The sequence below is a fragment of the Athene noctua genome, chromosome 1, assembly GCF_965140245.1.
Source record: "Athene noctua chromosome 1, bAthNoc1.hap1.1, whole genome shotgun sequence".
NCBI classification, from domain to species: Eukaryota; Metazoa; Chordata; class Aves; order Strigiformes; family Strigidae; genus Athene; species Athene noctua.
In genome coordinates, this window is record NC_134037.1 from 132487762 (window position 1) to 132506850 (window position 19089).

Consider the following 19089-nt stretch of genomic DNA (forward strand, 5'->3'; position numbering starts at 1 on the left):
GGTGAGCATCTCTTCTGTTTTCTTCCCATAGACTTTACAAAAGGGAAAAATCCTTTTTATAAATCTAACAGAGCTGTCTTGTAGTCCTTCTTAAAGCTCTTACTCTTCTCAATCAGAGAGTATTGGTCAGGTAGTTGATAATAATAGAATCACAGAGTATCTCAAGTTGGAAGGGACCCATAAGGATCATTGAGTCCAACTTCCTGATCCTCAAGGGACTACCTAAAACTATCATATGATTAAAACTACCATATGACTAAAAGCATCATCCAGATGTTCCTTGAACTCTGGTAGGCTGTGACCACTCCTCTGGGGAGCCTGTTCTAGTGACAAACCGCCCTCTCACTGAAGAACCTTTTCCTAATGTCCAATCTGAACTTTCCCTGATGCAGCTTCATTCTGTTCCTTCATGTCCTGTTGCTGGTCACCAGAGAGGTGATGTTTCTATAGCATGTCTGTGTTGCACAAGTTATTTTGGGGCATGGTAGCTCTTTTTATTTGTTACATGTTTGTACAGTGCTTCAAACTGATGAATGATGTTATCTCCAAATTAAGAAGATACTTCTGCAGAAAGGTAGTGAATACCGATAATGCGTTAATTAAAATGTATGCTAGCAATTAGCTGGTAATCACGCGTTTTATGTCATGGGGATCTACCAAATATGCCTTCTTTGGAAAAAGTGCTTCCTATAGGCTTAGAAGGAACCTTTTTCTAATTGCTTAACTAATGAACATTAGACTCTGAATAAGCTATTACAGATTTATGTTCCAAAAGTAAGTAGAAACAGCATTAGAAGTGAAAGAGATTTCGTGCCTTCAGTAATTTCTGAGTAATCAGACTTGAGAGGGAAGATTAAGCCTATAATTATTTTTCTTACGCATTATCAATGAAGAAAAAGCTACAGGAAACTGCATATATATGGGTTTGCATAGACCATGTTCATAAAAGAATGGGAACTCTGCACTGTGTATATAACATCTTGTTAAAATGATTGGAAGTTTGTAAAAGTTAAAATACTTGTGAGGAAATGGGGAGTTGTCTCTATTTTTAGCTACAAAATATAAAGTATGATTTAATGACTGCTTTAGAAAGCACTTGAAATTCCTAATATTGGTGGAGGGAAGTGGGAGGAGAATTTATATTCTCTAATAGGAACCTAAGCACTATTGCTGGAGAGCATGGAAGGAAAGAAATTAAAATGTCAAGTTTTCTTTTCATGTTCAAATCTTAATGAAATTTATAAAGTGAACAAGTGAAAAATAAATGATAAGTTAATGTATTTTTTACAATGTAAAGCTTTTCTAATACAAAGAAGTGGGTGGAACAAAGAAATTTCTGTCTTTATAGTTCTTGGAGATAAGTCAGACTTTGTAACTATTTGCAATTGATCCTGCCATCTTAGGTTTTCAAGATCAAAGCAGTGCAACTGGCAGGAAAACTTCTTCCAGCCTTCAACACACCTACGGGTATACCATGGGCAATGGTGAATCTGAAAAGGTAATGAAATTTCTTTTGTGGGGAAATGTGTTCCTCCCCCTCTCTCAAACTTAAAATTAGTAATGGCATATGCCAGGGTTTTTTTAGTAGTGGAGCTGTAGAATATGCAGATAAATTGGCATTCCTGGCACTTCAGAATAATTTTAATAGAGTTCAGAGCATTCTACCTCATTAACTGCAATAAATTGTGACCATGATGTTTTTTTCCTGATTCTGCGGTAAGAATTTAATATGCCATTGGAACATATCCAGTGTATTATGCCATGTGTTGCCTTAGAACTTAACCATTGGTTCTTGAGTCATTAAAGAACAAACAAACAAAATTTTGAGAGAGCATTTTTGATGCAAGGCATTTTAAAAATTTTTATTATGTTCTTAAACAGTAGCTGAATTAGGATGAACATCTAGATTGTGTGTACATTTAAGCAATTAAACATAGTAAATAGCAGAGGGATTTTGAATTGTTTTATATTGTTTTCCTTGTAGAAGAGATTATTTGTTGTGCTTTGTTAAACTGTGAAGAGGTTTAGGACTACTTTGACAGCGTTAGCCTTATGTGCCTTTTTGTAATCAGGAAAGGATTCTCACTTTGCCGTCACTCCTCAGCTGAAGACCACAAAGCTGTGGATTGCCCTTCTGTTTCTGCAGGGCCTCACCACCTTTGCCTGGTTTTCTCTTTTTTGCCTGTGCTGCACTTTCCCCTCTGAGGCCATTTATTGGAACTCTGTACAATTAATATTGTTGGGTTAAATTTTCTTACGCACTTTCTGCACAGCATGATGGTTTACTCAGTCTTGTGTCCTTTCTGCAGTTTTGTGGAGCTTGAAATAGTTTTTTGGTTTTGCTTTGTTTAGTTGAAGCCTGCACTGTGATTCCAATTATGTTTGAGGGGCCCAGGTGGCTGTACTCCTCGGGCATCGCAGGCATGCAGTTCACTGGCTCAAGCAACATAGATGGCGAGGTTTAAGAAGCTTCAAGCAGTAGACTCACAAATATATATATCAGTAAAACATGGCAGCCGATCACATAGGTCAGGTGTCAGAGCACAGTCAGAAAGGCAGGACCAGGGAGGAGGATTTGCGGTAGGCGGAGGGGAAAGGATTGGCGTGCCAGAAATTTTCTGCGTGCTGGTATTGTGTATGCTTTTATTGTGTCAAGTCTCTTGGTAATGTACAGAACCAGCCAGCATCACAGCAGAAAATAGTGGCTGGCATGCCATAGGGTAGTGACAGTAGCAGGCGTATATGAGAACACTTACCATCAAGCTGACGTGCAGTAAAAGACATGACATGAAAGAAATATTTGAAAAATTATTGACTTGTGTTTTATTAGCTTTTGTATTCATAATGAAAGACTTAATTTTCTCTTTTTGAGAGCTGTAACAAAACCCCAAGCTATTATTTTGTGTCTCTACACTCTGTAAACAGTGCTTACTGTATTTTAAACAGTAGTGTTCTATCTCAGGTTAGAGCTACAAATATTGTTCCATAACCAACATTTTTCCTTTACATTTCTTCTTTCTAATTTGTAATTTAAAAAATAAATAAGACAACATTCATAAGTGATTGTAGCCCTACTGATAACTGAAATCTTTTATGAGAGGAAGTAGAAGTAATCTCCAGGAAACTCTACTTCAGAAATTAAAAAGACCCGATCCTGAAATGTGGTGAAAACTCCCAAATTAGATTAAACCAGAGATTGTTTAGGAATTATGACTTACCAAGATGGTGTATCTTCGAGTGCAAAAGATATGAGGGATATGATACTTTCTGTTGATTCTGTATATGAGCCTGAGGAACTAAAAATGTTCTGCCTACAGTAAACATGGACTGTTTTCCTACGTAGATACAGATAGGGCCCACTCCCAACCTACTGGAGTGTCTAATACTGACTTGAAGCACATCCCACACAAGGAAATGGACCACAGCAGATGTTTGGCAGAACAAGAAACTGAATGCTGCCACCTTTAGACGTATACTCATCTTATCTGATAATTTATTTTGATTCTTGTTCCTAGGAACGTACAATGAATAAACAACAATCGAGAATGGGCCCAGTGTTAAGTCATTATATTTCTGTGACTTCAAGATACTATATGTTTTAATGACAGGACTTTTTGTTGTTGAGGTTATGGTATCTTTTTTCCATTAAGACCTAACCAATAAACTCACTGAACGATCAAACTACAACTCCTGTAATCTTAAGTGTGGGTTAATACTTTGCTGTTATTTGTTCAATTTGCTGTGGTGGTTGTTGCTAGTGCTGAGCCCAGTAATTTTGAATTTTTTGTTGTTTTCTCCATTTTTCATGCATATTTGTTGGAATTCAGCGGTGTGGGTCGAAACTGGGGCTGGGCTTCTGCCGGCAGCAGCATCCTCGCTGAGTTTGGTACTCTGCACATGGAATTTGTCCACCTCAGCTATTTGACAGGGGATCCTGTATACTACAACAAGGTGAGTCTCAAATTCAGTTTTTTATCATACAAGTGTCTTTTATACTGTTTCATCATAAATTGCGCTAAAGGAGAAGTACATCGAATTCTATTTGCGTTCTTGGTAGCAGGTAAATTTTTCGTACTTATATTTCTGTTACCAAATAGGTGACTTGTTCAAGTAGAAATTTATGACAACACAATTTTTTTTATTTGTTTCAGCATACATTTAAAAAACATAATTTTTAAACATGTTTATGTGAGCAGTCCTTTAAAAACCAAAAATATACTAAAATCTGCAGGAAGCCCTCAAGAAAGCTTCTGGGTTCAGATTAAGAAAGTTGAGTACTAAAAAAAACCCAAAACCCCAACAAAAAATGGTTAGATTTAACTATGTGCAGAGAGCAGATGAATGTTGTTAGTCATGATCCTGATTCTTGATTTAATTTAGGTCATGCACATTCGGAAGTTACTTCAAAAAATGGATCGTCCTAATGGACTTTATCCAAATTATTTGAATCCAAGAACAGGCCGGTGGGGTCAGCGTAAGTATTCTTATTTTATTCATTTCTAAGTAAAGCTCTACTTCTTACTTTGTTGCTGATTTGGAGATCAATAAAATTATTCTCTAGGGTATGAACAGCATTGCTTGAAAGCTTGCAACATAAAAGGATTACTTGAGAACTCCTGAAACCAATTTTTGCCTGTCGTGCTCTCTGAAGTCATGCAGCTTGGTTTTTTTGGTACTTTCTGAAAGCAAATTCCTACCAAATCTGATATCTATCACTTTCATCAGTCAATAAAGTCTTCAGTAATACTGACAATAGTTTCTTCATTTTGATTATGTTCCTGCTTTTGTTCTGCAAACCATCTGATAAGTGAATTACTGTAAAGTGATGTAGAAGTAATGCATGTTTGTGGTGGTTAAATTTGAGCTCCTTCACCTGGTGTTAGAGCCTGACATTTACAAACATCATTCTTCTACTTAGTGGTATGTAAAGTGGCCTGATGAACCTCCCTGTAGATCCTGAGGGTATCAGTGTGTCTCGTATTTTAAAAACAAACAAAAAAACAAGGCTTTGGAATGAAAAAAAATTGTTTCTGTTGCTGACAGTGTAACTGGAGAGATAAGACACAGACATGATTACATGATTCGTTTTCTTGAAGTGGTTCTTCCAAAAAAACTTGAGTAGTTTAGTGCTTTCATAGTGGGTGTGGTAAAAGAATCCTTTTCTACAAGGCTTCTGTTCCTACTTCTTTTATGAATGCAAGCTTATTTAGGAAAAAACAAGCAAGATGATCTATTTTTGTCCTGTTTGACATCATTGACAGGTTTGGGGGATTTCAGTGGTTGGCTGTAAATACCCAGTAGAAAATGTTCTGGCTTGCAAACTGAGAATTTGCTTCTGACTTTGAGTCTGGTGTATGAGGGAAATAAATGCAGCTGTCACTTCAGTGACTGTGAAAAGAGTCGTCTAATCCCATCATTAAGGCCAAAGCATCTAATATCTTTGAGTGAATAGTGAGACCTTCTGAGATGGACACATGGATTGATGAGAGAAATTCTTCAGACAAATTTAGGTTTAGTGATGCATTCGCAAAAAAGAAAGTGAGCAGATACAAATATTCACCTATTATTTATTCAAAAGACAATTTTGTGCTGTTGTTATGAATTTTTTTCTGTTGCCTCTTTCTTTTTCTAACCAATTACCCCTGCTACTTTTGTCAAAAGGAGTCTAATGTGGCATATCACCAGGATTCTTTAGGGGCTTTTTGTCAGCTGTAATATTAATGCTCAGAATTACTGGCATCTCTTGGGAAGACAATAATCCTGGTCATTGAGAATAAACATACAGTGAAAATTTTAACTTTGCAGAAGTTTGGTGGAGCTCAAACATACTATTTATATGAATTTTGAAAGATAATACACTTGAGGCTAAAGTTTAGGATTACAGGCTGACACTTAAGTTCTTAGGATAAAAAGAAATACAACTTTATAGAGCCTTTATTTTTCTGTGCTGCTCATTAGCCACAAAGTTATTTCCTGGAATTTGGTGGTTGGTTGTCTGGGGTGGTTTTTTTGAGCAAATAAGCTTCCAAATGCAGATACAGATGTTCTGATGGTGTTTTTTAAGATTTTCCCAATGCAGCAAGCATTTGTAAACCTATCTTGAAAAGTTTTGTGGGGACAAGATAGCAAGAATTCATAATTCTGTTTTTCCTTCCACAAACCAAGATGGAACAATGAGAAGCTGTCTGTTGTACCCCAGATAGATCACTCTTCAGTAAATCTATATGCAGAAATTTAAGAACTTACAGTAAAGGTATGCATACACTGAAACACTGTACATACGAGCTGGAACAGCTGAGGATTAGACAGGAATTTTTCTTCTGATTCTCCTGCAAAGATTGTATCCTGTATCACAGAAGTCAGTGAAGTAAGGGTGATGCCTTCACGCCCTATATCTCAGCTCGCTAGAGGACTTGTGTCAGAGTCTACGATTCTGTCACTGACTTGAGTTGTATTGTTGGTGTTAAGGGCAGGCAAGGCTTTTATGTCCTTCTCAGAAGGTAATTTCAAAGAGCATTGTGTTTGGCTTGTTCTATACTTTAGTACTGGAAAGACTGAGACAATGGGAAGAGTTCCCAAGCATAACTTTTCTTCTTTCGGCTTCTGGGAAAGCTGCCCTTTTCGTCTCTGCTGTGACCTTTAGTTTGATGCATCTTATCTTGTTCAAAGTACTTTCTCCAGATAGTTTTTGAGAATTATTTCAGAACTCTTATTTGCCCAGATACATGTAACTTTTGACTCTGACCTTTCTGGGTTTTCCTTTTTCTTTTAACATGGTTTTTTTTCCTTCAGACTTTTTTGGCTCAATGCTAGTTAGGTTTTCTATTAATCTGTACAGTGTTCCAGCTAAGTCATGAGGGGTGTGAAATAGGTAAAATCAATTTCTACATAAATACACTGCTGAAGAAATATGGGATTTGGCTGTTATATTAGCATAAATCTAGTGATGGGTTTATTTTCTGTTTCTATGTCTGTCGTTCTAGCAGTGGGTATATTCTAGTGGTGGATAACTTTATTCAAAAGCAATAAAAGTATCAGTGATGTGCATATAGCAGTCAGACTAGTTGATGTTATTACTACCAGTTGATTATCCAGGGAGTATTAAACAATATAAAATGGAAGAATTCATTTAGGTCAGGTTTTCTTAGTAGTTACGTTTTGTCTTTACCTTTTCATTTATTTTTTAAAAGAATTATATGATTTGAACAGAAGAAAAAAGATATACTTTTGTGTTGTTTATCTGTTTAATTTTGTTCTAACGGGCTGATAGGTAAACTTCAATACTTAAAGACAATTCTTGTTGCAAGTCCGATTTGTGGAAGAAAAGGTAAGCCTCAGACATTTTCTGTGGCTTTGGTGTGGCCCCGTAGGACTTGTAAACTGGATGTATCTCTACTTGCAACAAGAGTTTTGTGGAAAATGCTTGATACATTCTCCCTTGATAACAGTATTTTGATACCTTCTCAGAGGTATTTGCACAAAGAGCCTAGACACATCCTTATTTTTGGTTTTTAACCAAAAAACCCCACAAGGATTACATCTTTTTTTTTTTGACATACAATCCCAAGTATTAATTGTTAGTGTGAGCAACTAACATGTGTTTGAAATACCTCATTTAGAAATCTTTCCTTCCTTTTTCCTCTTTGCTCCAGTAATATGTGCAGTGAATTATGCTGCCATGTAAGTAACTTTTTATCATGTAAGTAACTTTTTATCATGTAAGTAACTTTTTATCATGTAAGTAACTTTTTATCATGTAAGTAACTTTTTAGCATGTGTAATGTCTCACAACATCCTTTTGAATCTCAAATTTTGCAAAATCTAAATGTCATGTTGTCCATCAGAACTTTGTACGAACTGGATATAATGCACAAATATGAAGCTTATATCTCAGCTACTGGTGTTAGGAAATGACAGTAATAAAATTCAGTGCTAGGTCTTAAGGGGAAGGTGATACTTGTTTACAGAGTGATTAAGCCAGCTGATTTTTACCTACTCTCCTTTTCTCATAACTTTAACTCACTCATGATCACAGATACCAAGACATGTCCAAGTTGTCTGGACTCAAAGAAAAAGGGACACTGCTATCCAGTCCTGTTCACATACCTAGGGTTCTTGAATGATGACGATAAGCTAGTTTTTGGACAGATCTTTCAGGCCTTTTAGGGATCAGCAATTATTACAGGGTGTTTGTATGCCTCAGAATATTTCTGTCATTAGCCTCCATAGATCTTAGGCCACATTGCTGTGTCTTGCCTGGTTTTCCTCATTTAAATGTATGCTTACAATATATATATGTGGTTTGTTCCCTTCTTGGGTTAGGGGAAGGGGAATGGTGTATGTAATATGCTGCAGCCTTGTCACCATCCTTCTGATGTTAGGATGCAGGTCTGATGAGTCATTTCTGCTGTGGTTTGATTTATCAGAGTGCAGGCCTTTTGATCTCGATATAAATAACATGTTCTACAATTTCACTGCTGCGGGGTGATGTTCTAGGGACATACAGACCGTCCTTTTTGGTCATTGTTCTGCTGCTTCTGCTGGTGCTTACAAAGGCATGCATTTTTCATTCAAACCAGTCAGTGTTTCTGTTACAAATACATAAAAAGGTATAGTCAGTCAAGTAACTTACCAGTCAGTTAGTAATTATGGTTTCATCAAGAAGGATGTGACCATGGCTTCCAGGTTCTTTACAAGTTGGAGATGAGTAGAGTCATATAGCGTGGCATAAATCTAATCTATAGCCATGTCTTTGTAATATTTACATTTTTATGAATATAAATTTCCATGTGAATTTAATGCATTTTATGTAGCACTTGAAGATTACCTTCTTTCTTTTTCTGCCTGCCTTGCGAAGCAGCAGCAGCCAGATCTAGGAGCTACATCAGACAGGGCTGCAAAGGGACTACCATCCCATCATTTCTCTCCATTTGAATGTCATAAAACCCAGCCCTAAAAACTGCTGGGTGATTGGCTTGCTGGCCACTGCTAAATCTCCATGCTTTTCAGTGGAAAGGCTTTGTAATACAGCTGTATGTGACTAGACCCTTACTGCTGTGTAGCAGGAAGGGAGTTTTTTATACTCAGGAGGAGGAAAATGATGTCGTGTGTAGGCTAAATATTACTGTTTAAGCTTGTAATGTGCAGGTATTATTACAGCACGAGTGTCATGACAAACAGCTTTTTAATGGGTTCAGCTCAGGATTTGTCAGCTCACTGAGGCTTTTGCTAGAAGGCAGAGCTCTAATGCCCACAGGAATGTTGACAGATTTAATTTTTACTTACGGACTAAGGTGATGGTCTAGTAGGAACAAGTACTTCTGCCTCGGGGTTTCAGTTTCTGTGAAACTGAAAGGAAAATAGCTGGCAAGAAGCATATTCTAACCTCTCACACTAATCTACAGTTAAATTTGTTAGCTTGGTGTTCACTTTGTGAGTGGTTGGTTTGTGAGTTCACTTTGTGAGTGGTTGGTTTGTGAGTTCACTTTGTGAGTGGTTGGTTTGTGAGTTCACTTTGTGAGTGGTTGGTTTGATGTAAGCATCAAAACTTTGATTTTACATTATTTTCAAAAACAGTAACAGTGCTTTCTGGAGAAGCCTGCTAAGCAGACAAAACAACTAGAATTTTGATTAAAAGCAAAAGATTTCAAAATTACAGAAATAAAATTGTACTGAAGAAAAATTATTTTTTTTAAAAAAGAAAATATGTTGAGGAAATGTAATTACAATTTGCATTTGAAAACAGACTAAATGAGAATACCAACTAGAATGGCAGTAACAAAGAAAATGCCAGTCTGCATGCTATTGCCAAGTCAGGACATGGAGCTCATGTTTGCCCATTTCTGTAAATTGTGCATTCTTCCTTTCTACTTTTCAATACCGAGAACAAGTTATTGCATTTCATCTGGTTCTGCTGTCTCTTGCAAGTAATAATATTACTGAAGGGGAACTCAGATTGCTCTGACTTCACATCTTGCTTCCTGCAGTTGGGCTACCTATGGAGCTACCTGTGTTGGTTATGTAAGATTCTTAAAGTTGTGTCAGTTTAACTAAAATTGGTTTTTAGACTGTATATGGCTTTCATATGCAAGAAAATAAGCAGAGATACCTAATCTATGTTAGCCTTCTGTGTTTATTGCATCTTTGTGATATGTGAGTACATTAACAAATTACTGTAAAGTGAGCTAGTATGTGAATTTACAGGGCATGAGCTGAGCACTACTGTGAAACGTAATAGCAGATACTGAAAATGCTATTGCTGAATGCTGATGTGATGAACATTCAGACTTCAGTCTATTTCACAGTGCTTGCTTTGTGTCTCTGCACTGAAAACAAGCCCCTTTAGACAGATTTGCAAGTTAAAGGCCATATGAGGGGTACTCCATCAGCACCTTTACAAGGACTCACCAACAGTGTGACATCAGTCTATGTATGTGTATTTAATGCACTAAATTTAAATGCTGTCTTTAGTGTACAAAATAATGACTATGCTTTAAAGACAAATAAGAGGGTTCACATAGGTATTTAGCCTGTCTGGTTACACACACTGCCTTAGCATCTTTTGATGATGTTCTCACTTTCTTGCAGCTCCTTGCATCTGTAACTACAGAGTAATTAGAGGCACAGCCACAGTGGCTGAATGGAAGAAATTTATATGCCCTGTTTCCCAGTTGTTTGTGCTGTAGACCTAACCTTTAAATAAACCAAAGCAAATACCTTTGTGGATGTGTTTCTTCAGGTGGTCTTTCATTTTCAACAATAAATGCTTGAAATAAACCAAACCAAGCACTTTTAAAGTACTATTTAGAGAAGACTTCTGTGGATTCCATTTAATTGGATTAGATTTACACTTATGTTAAAATGGTGCAATTTTCACATGTAGGAAAAAAACAATAAAATTTTTTTAAATTACTTCCCTTAAATCAGTGCAAATACTGGGTGAATATTCCTAAATTTTTATGCCTGCCTGTAGAGCAGCTCACCAGCTCGTCCAACTTGAAGTTTGCTAATGAATTCCACATACACACACGCACTTGGGATTAAATTCACAAGAAGAAACACACGTGTGTTTCCAGTTGCTGGCACATAAACCTAGGGCCCTGTGACTCACTGGCTTTTCTCCAGCTGCTGCCACCCGGACCTACTGGCCCCTGTGACCTTCAACCCCTTTCTCCAGTTGCTGGGACTCTGACCTTGCAACACACATCCAAGTCCCTCCGGTTACTGACCCCTGAACCTCTCTTGCATGCCAGATTCTCCAATTGCTGGCACCTAGACCTGCAGGGTCTGCAGTGCATGACCTCTTCTTCAGATGCTGATGTTTATGCCTTGCAGCGCTCAGACTTAGGATAGTGAGTGGGGTTACATGTGAAAAATGAAGGATTTAGTAAGAAGATAAATCAGACTGCTTATAGGGTGCAGGACTTAGGCAGACAAGTGTGGTGATCTGCAGCTTGTTTACATGTGACCAGGCCCTTTCAAGCCACCTCCTCTCCACTTTTCCTTTGCTCATACCTACCCAAGCCCACCCTGATCCTTCTCTTTCCCTCCCTTTGGCCCTAAATAGCCCATAGTAAGTTTTATCTAAAGCTACATGCCCTTTATGATGTTTCGTAAACACATTTTGCACGGTCCTGCAAGTCCCCTCAAATAATGCTCATGACAATCATGTTTTCCCCTTGTCAGTGGCAAAGTTCAGGTTGACTCTATGAGTCTGTGCCGGAGTAGTTCCTTTAATGTCCCATCAATCAGTAGCTGACAAGTTCTGATCTGTGTTAGTGTCTCCTACTATCTTCTTGTTAATGTTGGTGTGTTTAATTTACCGATTTCCTTGTCATTTCTTACTTCTGTTGTACTGAATGCTCCTTACCCAAATAACTTGGTGAAGGAGGTGCTCTCACATTCTGCACATCCCTGTTTGTGAGAATGCTAATACTGAGAGTAATCAACATGTCAGTGGAAGGATACTGTCCTGGCAGCTTGAGCTCTATGTAATATATAGGAAGAATGGCTCTCCTGAATGCAAGCTTTCAAAGGTGCTGCAGAGACTGATAGATAAGTCACTATTTGGATTTCTATTATTGGGACTTTGATTGTTTAAATAAAGCAAGAAGCCCTTTCAGTCTTTACATCTACGTCTGGCAGATTAAAGCCCTTGTAATTTGCAAGGTGAAGTGCATAATAGTGAAGAACAAAGTGGTCTTTCAAAAGATTAAATAAATATTGCAGATAAGTATCTCAGATAAAAATATCATTGTAGCATAAAATAACTGGTTGATAGTCTAGTTATGGGTAGTGAGAAAGATGCTAGTATTGGAAAATTCCTGTGTTTGTCAGCTGAAGCTGCTAGTGTTTTCCTTCAACTATGATGGTACTTGGCATTCCCCCCCCCTTGTTTGTTTATTTACTAGATGCCTTATTTAGCAGTAGTCTCTTAAATTGTGTCTGTTAATACCCTTATGTGCTGTAAACAACACTAAGAAAACAGCAGTGCTGAGAATAGTGAAAAATCGAATTGGGAAATGTAACGTCAAGTTTTGTCAAAACATCCTAACCTGAAGGGAATTGTGTCAAGTAAGCCTGTATTTTCCAAAGAGTATTTTACAAAACTTTTCAGATAATTACCTTCAAATTGGACTTGTGGATAATAGTTTCTAATGCTTTAATTCTTAGGTGATTTTTTTTTTCCTCTTTGGTATAAGGAAAAGATTTTCTTTTAAATAGAAACAGTGAATGATTAAAATAATTAATTTTACCTATTGTAGAAGTACTTGTAAAAGTAGTTCCCAACGTGACTTTATTTTTGCACATTTCTTTGATTTAGCCAGTAAATTTCTTTTTTGATTTGTGGTTGGAACATCAGTTACAAAACTGGAGATAACATGGTCTATGTGATGGTAAGTTTGGAGACTGATGCAAGCAAGGGTGCGTTTTTTTATTTCAAATCTGCTTTCAGTTGAGTATGTTATGAACAAATAAAAATACAACGTGATTTCTAGACTTCCAGCAGTAGATGTGCATGTACCAGTTACAGATGAAGAGGTGGGGGTGGTTCTCTGCTGTTTAATTTTCTTTGCTGTCTTGGAGGATGTTCTTAATTTTTCTCTCCAAAATATTCTGTCTTTAGGAACATGCATGTGTTTTGAATAGAAAATGATCTGTGTAATAATCTTCTGGGGGAATTCCCCTTGCCCTTTTGCTTTACAACCATGTACAAATGTAATTAACCATGTTCCAAGAAAAGGAGGAATTCAAATTTGTTTATTCATTAGAAGCCAAGAACAAGTTAATCTGTTAAAACTTTGTTTTAATGAAACACAACAGAGCTGTGCATTACAGGGAATATGCTTTTATAAGTGTACAAGGTTAAGATGTTTTGCTGGTCTGTTAAGCAATATGCTGGAAAAGCTGAACAAATAAAAGCTTTCTTTAGTGTGTTAAAGATTCTGGTGTTATTGGAAGGTTATACATGTGTATATGAATTAGGCATTTGAAAAAGAGTGTCTATAAATAATTCCTAAATAAAGGATTTGGATATGGTGTAACTGGGTTTTGAAAGTGCCTGCATATGTTGCTGTGGAAAGAGATATTTTAGTTTGCTGTACCACCAAACTGTACTTCTAGACCATGGATCTTGGTGGGCAGCACATCAGTATCTAGAATTTGAAACATGTCCCACAACAGCTTTAACATTTATTTTCGTCACTCTGAATTCAGTAAACTAATCTGTGTTAACAGTCTGACATATTTTAGGGTACCAGTTGATATTCCTGAGAGCTTAAGTTGTTGGCTTTGAAGACAGATAACTTAAAATGATTGGGGACTGAAAAGGTGACATGTGCTCTGTGAGTTTGTAAAGTTTGAGCTACTGTAAAATCTTGTTCTTTATTTAATAATTGATTTTTGTGCTGGGATCTTTATATATCTAAACTGTACTTTTGAACCATTCTTGACTTACTCATTTCTTAGGGAAGCCTATCAAAGTCAAATTACAAACTTGTTACAGCCTTATTACATTTTTTTATTATTTTATTCCTTTTGTATCACTTGTTGGAGGCTGTACATGTAGCTGTTCATATTGACATTCTCTAGACCACTAATAGATTCAGATGACACATAACAGTCCATTTCATCTCATTCTGTCTTAAGTATGTGAGACTTCATATCCTCTTATATGTGGAGGTGTACCTTTGGTAGTCACATGAGAAACATTTCCAGTTTGGTGGCCTTGAGGGGAGACGATCTGTAATTTTGTACCGTGGACATTGAATATGTCTTCTTGATGGGTTCTTTTAATTGTGACATTCCACTGGGAGCTGGACTGTTGTGTAGCAGCAAGGTAAAATACCATCTCATCTTGGAGATCTTTGTGAAGACATAGCTGATCTTTGATTGCAGATCACACTAATGGTCTGAAGTGAGAGGTGATGGTGATGAATTCAGTCCAAATGTAGGGTATGGTAGTTCAGTCTCAGTCATAGAACATGGACTGAGTAAGTCTTAAAATCAGCACAATTTCCTATCACCTACAGAGCGACCAAAACTTCAGCTAGCTGTGTGCCATTTCAGGTGTCTGTCATAAGAAGAAAAATAAGTGATATGCAGACGAAAGTCTAGGGGAGAGAAACATGCAGAGTAGCCTGAATTTGTTTTGTGTGTGATGTAATCCCCAAGTACATCAAAAACAGAGACTGTCTTTCATTGCTTCTTTGAATCTCTTTTGACTGTCAGCATTCATATGTTATATATATATACACACACGTACGTACATAAGTACGTAACTGCTGTGGTCTTGATACAACTTGAACAAGAGGGTGAAGTTGTTGACAATGGTTTTGCCAGCTGATTTTGCATAGATAGATGTTGGGCCAGATTTAATCTAATAAAGATTTTCTCTCTCCTGTTTTCTTGGTTTTAATCTGTAGGGGAGGAGAGTTGGGATCTTACAGGAAGACTAAGATGAATAAACAAAAGGTTGTAATGACCATAAGAGCTTGTCAGTCCTCCTGTGTAGAAATTTTTATTCAAAATGAACTCTTTGCATTGTGGGCGCATACCTACAGCAGTATTGTTTGTAGATTATGTTACCACCCCTTAGCTGTTGTTTTAACAGACACTGTGTCAGAAAAAATAAAAGGCATAAGAAGTAAACATGTACCTGACTTCCCATCAATCCACTGCAAATTCCAGCTGTTTAGTTAAAGCTGCCAGCACAGGTGGGATTTACACTGACTCCAGACTTGGTGGAGAGGCAGGTGTGCTTCATTTGAGTAGCTCTGTTGGTGAGTGAAATAATCTGGAAAATAACTTCAGGTGATAAAAGGCCATTTTACTTTTCAATAAAAGCACCAATATACAGGTTTAATGTGTTTAATTTTCACACATGATCTTGATGTATTTAGCTGATTGGTGAATATGTCTTCTGAGAAATAAATTATTTTCAGAATTATAAACAAGTAGAATGTTTTGAAGTTTCAGGGAAGTTTGAATACAAAAAGGAAAATATTTGTTCCAGCTGTGAATTCCTCAGTGTGAAAGGAGAGCCTGTTGTAAGATACCAAATTAGGATACTCCTTTGATATCACAGAATCATAAGCTACATTCAGTTTGAAGATGTCTTGACAACATGAGTTACCTAAATATGTCTTAGTTGAGCTAGTTGTACTTGCTGGTCTGTTTCAAATTATTTCTGTTGTCTTTGCACACACTTGAATTGTGCAAGTTTGAGAATTTTAAGCTTCAGTTGATAACCACTATAGTTCTAGGAAATAATTTTTCTTAATTTTATTATCCAAGAAACTGGTAGCACTTAAGCTAAGATTGCTCAACATGTTCCATTAAGTGATTGTGTTTTCAGTTTCTTGTAGCTGAGAAACTTCAAGTCTTCCAAGTGGAATATTCTGTCTGCCTCAAGGTGTTTTGCTGAGTTTTTTTAAACAGCTTTGACAAAAATGCTTCATCCATTTCTAAAATGAAGCTAGAGGTAGAATGTGATTCTACCCAGATTAAAGTTTGTTTTTTCTCAGCATACAGTTAAGAAGCTCAAGAACTATCATGTTTTGGATATGAAATACTGTGGATTTGTTTCAGGACTGCTTTGAGGAGAAAACCATCCATATTTTCCAAGTCTTTGAAAAATACTCACATCTACTTTCTCCATATGGAGTATTTAGAGTTCAGCTGCTACGTTCTCTTGAGCTGTGTGTGCTGAGCAGGCGTGATCATGCACCCCCAGGTTGGGAGGAGCTGAGCTGGGTTTTTCTTGTTGCTTGAATCTGTTGTGGCACCAGACAGTAGAAAGGGACACAATGTCCTAACTTATAAAAGCCTGTCTTTACAACCTTAACTATTCTTTTAATGTAATATTTGAATAACAGATTATGTGACAACCTGCATGTTTTCAGAAAAATTTTCATGCTGGTAATGTGTTCTATAGTGATAAATGATTCATAGCTGACTAAAAATTGTGCCTCTGCCTCCTTTTATCATGGCTGCCTTTGCTGCAGTTAATTTACAAGTGTTTGCACTTTTAAGCCATCCATTATGGCTTATGGCATCCTTAGGTTGAATTTTCACTGTGAATTGCAGCAGCTGCAATTTCTAGGGCTTCATCTTTCTGGATTAAAGGATTAGAAAGGGAACTTGCACCTATTTAGAGCAGCTGAGGGGCACTAAGCCCAAGTACATGAAGATTGAACTGAAACGTAATCAGAGCCACTGTGAAGACAAACAGAAAAACAATTCTTGAAAAAGTTTCCTACACAGAGAAAGAGAGTTCCAGCAGTGTAAGAGCAGTTGGTACCCAAAACAACTAATGATGATGCAGTGTGACAGTTTCTAAATGCAAGTTAGTATTAGCTTAATCACTTCACTACTCCCTCCTGGTTACTTATCTTTTCCACTCTTGAACTCGTTCCCTGACATTACAATAGCACTTCGTGAAGGATACAGTGTTCGTGATCCTTAAGGAAAATCAGCCTCCCTTTTTACTGCTTTGTTCTTTTGTTGCAAAGTAGTTCTGTACTAGTACTCTTTAGGTTGAAATGAATCAGTAGTTTGTTCATCTTGGTGTTTCTAGTCTATTGGGTATAGCACTGTAGCAGGTTCAAGTTAATTTTCCTTTACTTTGGAGTCATAACTAACAATTCCAGTTTTAAGACTTGAGCTTCTCTTACATATTGCCTAATTTTGATTTCTTTGCTCGGTTGTTCTCTACATGTCTGTACTTAAAAATATTAAATCGGTGTTGTAGTTGCAAATTCATGAATTAAAAATACTATCGGCATAGCTGATCCTCATCTCCACCTGCTTGTGCTTATGTACTGCTAGAATCTTATCTCACCATACTGCTTATCAGCACGGCAGCCTGTGCATGCTAAGCATACTTCTGCTCAGCATTTTATTTCATGTTTTTCATTCTGTGTGCAGTAAATGATGCGTAAGCTTCATGGATGCGGGAAGACGTGCCCTGGGGTCAGGAAGGGACAGTGGCTTACTACCCATCTGCTCATGGGTAACCGAAGCAGTCATCACCCTCAGGTGTTGTGACTGCAGCATCAGTTCAGGCTTGATGTGCTGCTTTTAAAACAATGCCTGCCTTCTTTCTTTATTCCTGCTCATTGCCAAGAAATGACAATTGCACAATTAAGACACAAAGCAGAGAGGGTTTAGCAAATCATGAACTGTTTTTAATTTGCCTCATTAAGCTGCTGTTAACTACTTAAAGCCATCTGCTTAAAAATAATTTACACATCTTAAGTTTGCTCTAGAGAGCAGGTAGACCTTCATTAGAGCAGGTTTTGTTATTAAAGTTATCTTTAGGGGGCTTTCAGTTGTTGAGGAAAATATTTTATTGCTCACTGAACCAAACTTTTCCTGTAAACATAAGGAAGTGGCACATGTTTGTAACTTGCAGTCTGCTGCCATAACCATATTCTTGGGAACCACTGCAGTTCATTTAGGAACTGGCTTTCTGTGGAGGAAGTTAGTTACAGCCGTTAGGTAGATCTGGGTACGAGGAAGGAGAATGAGCTATGTGAATGCCTAGTATCCCTATTATCTACTACCACCCCAAAAAATTAGTCCTGGAGAGGAAGAACAGCCAGATCCATCACAGAGCCTCAGCTGTATTTGAGGCTGGGGAACCCTGCTGCCTACGCCCTGAAGAGCAAGCTGAGGAAAAACAAGGGTTTTTGTCTCCCCAGACTGTAAAGAAACAATTTCACTTAGAGCGAACAAATCACCAGAGTGCCACTCTCCCTCCTATCTCAAGCTGAGATTCATTGTCATTTCAGTTAGATAGCATGTACACTCCTTTCTGACCTGCTCTGTATTTCTGTGGTTTGCTGTGAAGTAATTGTCCTGGTTCTTGTCAGAAGAGACTGTTTTAGCAGTGGGCTAATGGATTGCTGATATGAGTAAGATCATTTGGAGTGAAACTAGCTTTAGAAATATCGGGTCATGATGGTGTGAGAATTTAAAAGAACATCCTCCACTCTATGGGCAAGGGGTGGATGTGATTTTTTTTTTTTTTTAATTATTAGCTGAGACACAGTATTTGACTAAATATAGATTTTCTTTTATCAATAAATTAATTATTAATTTAAAACTCATTAAAATATTGCTATGGAAATTATTTTTTTTTCCAGTTGCATGCTGTTGTTTAAGGAGAAAAATTCCAATATTTAACAGGATGTAAATCTTTTGAAGTATCTCAGCAAAAGTGTTGCTATGAATTGTAAATATCATTGTCTTCCTATTAAGATTTTTATTTGGCTCTTTCTGGCAGGAAGGAAGCCTACAAACAGACTGACTGCACAGATTTGCACACAATATGCTTTCAAGTGTGTGACAAACCAGAGAAAATACAGGGTTTTTTGTAATTGCTGTTGGTTGCAATAGTTGAAGTTTCTTTGCAACTGCAGCTACTATGTCTTTTAAAAGTTTAAGACTTCCCAAGGAATTTTTTTGACTGGAATCCTTTTATGTTTGCCCAGTTGTCTGGGCCTACATTTGAAAAAATGGAGAATGAAGAAAATATCCTAATTTATCTTGATTGGAAGGAATGAATGTTCTATAAATGTATACATG

General features: G+C 37.1%; 1 protein-coding gene across 1 annotated transcript in view; it reads left to right on the forward strand.

The window, feature by feature from the left end:
* The window catches only part of MAN1A2 (mannosidase alpha class 1A member 2), a 151114-nt gene that overhangs the window by 96697 nt on the left and 35328 nt on the right, over positions 1-19089 (forward strand). The window contains exons 6-8 of the mRNA XM_074896783.1: positions 1404-1498; positions 3828-3951; positions 4381-4474. Of these exons, the coding sequence (XP_074752884.1) occupies positions 1404-1498; positions 3828-3951; positions 4381-4474 (313 nt within the window). The remainder of the gene's footprint in view (positions 1-1403; positions 1499-3827; positions 3952-4380; positions 4475-19089) is intronic.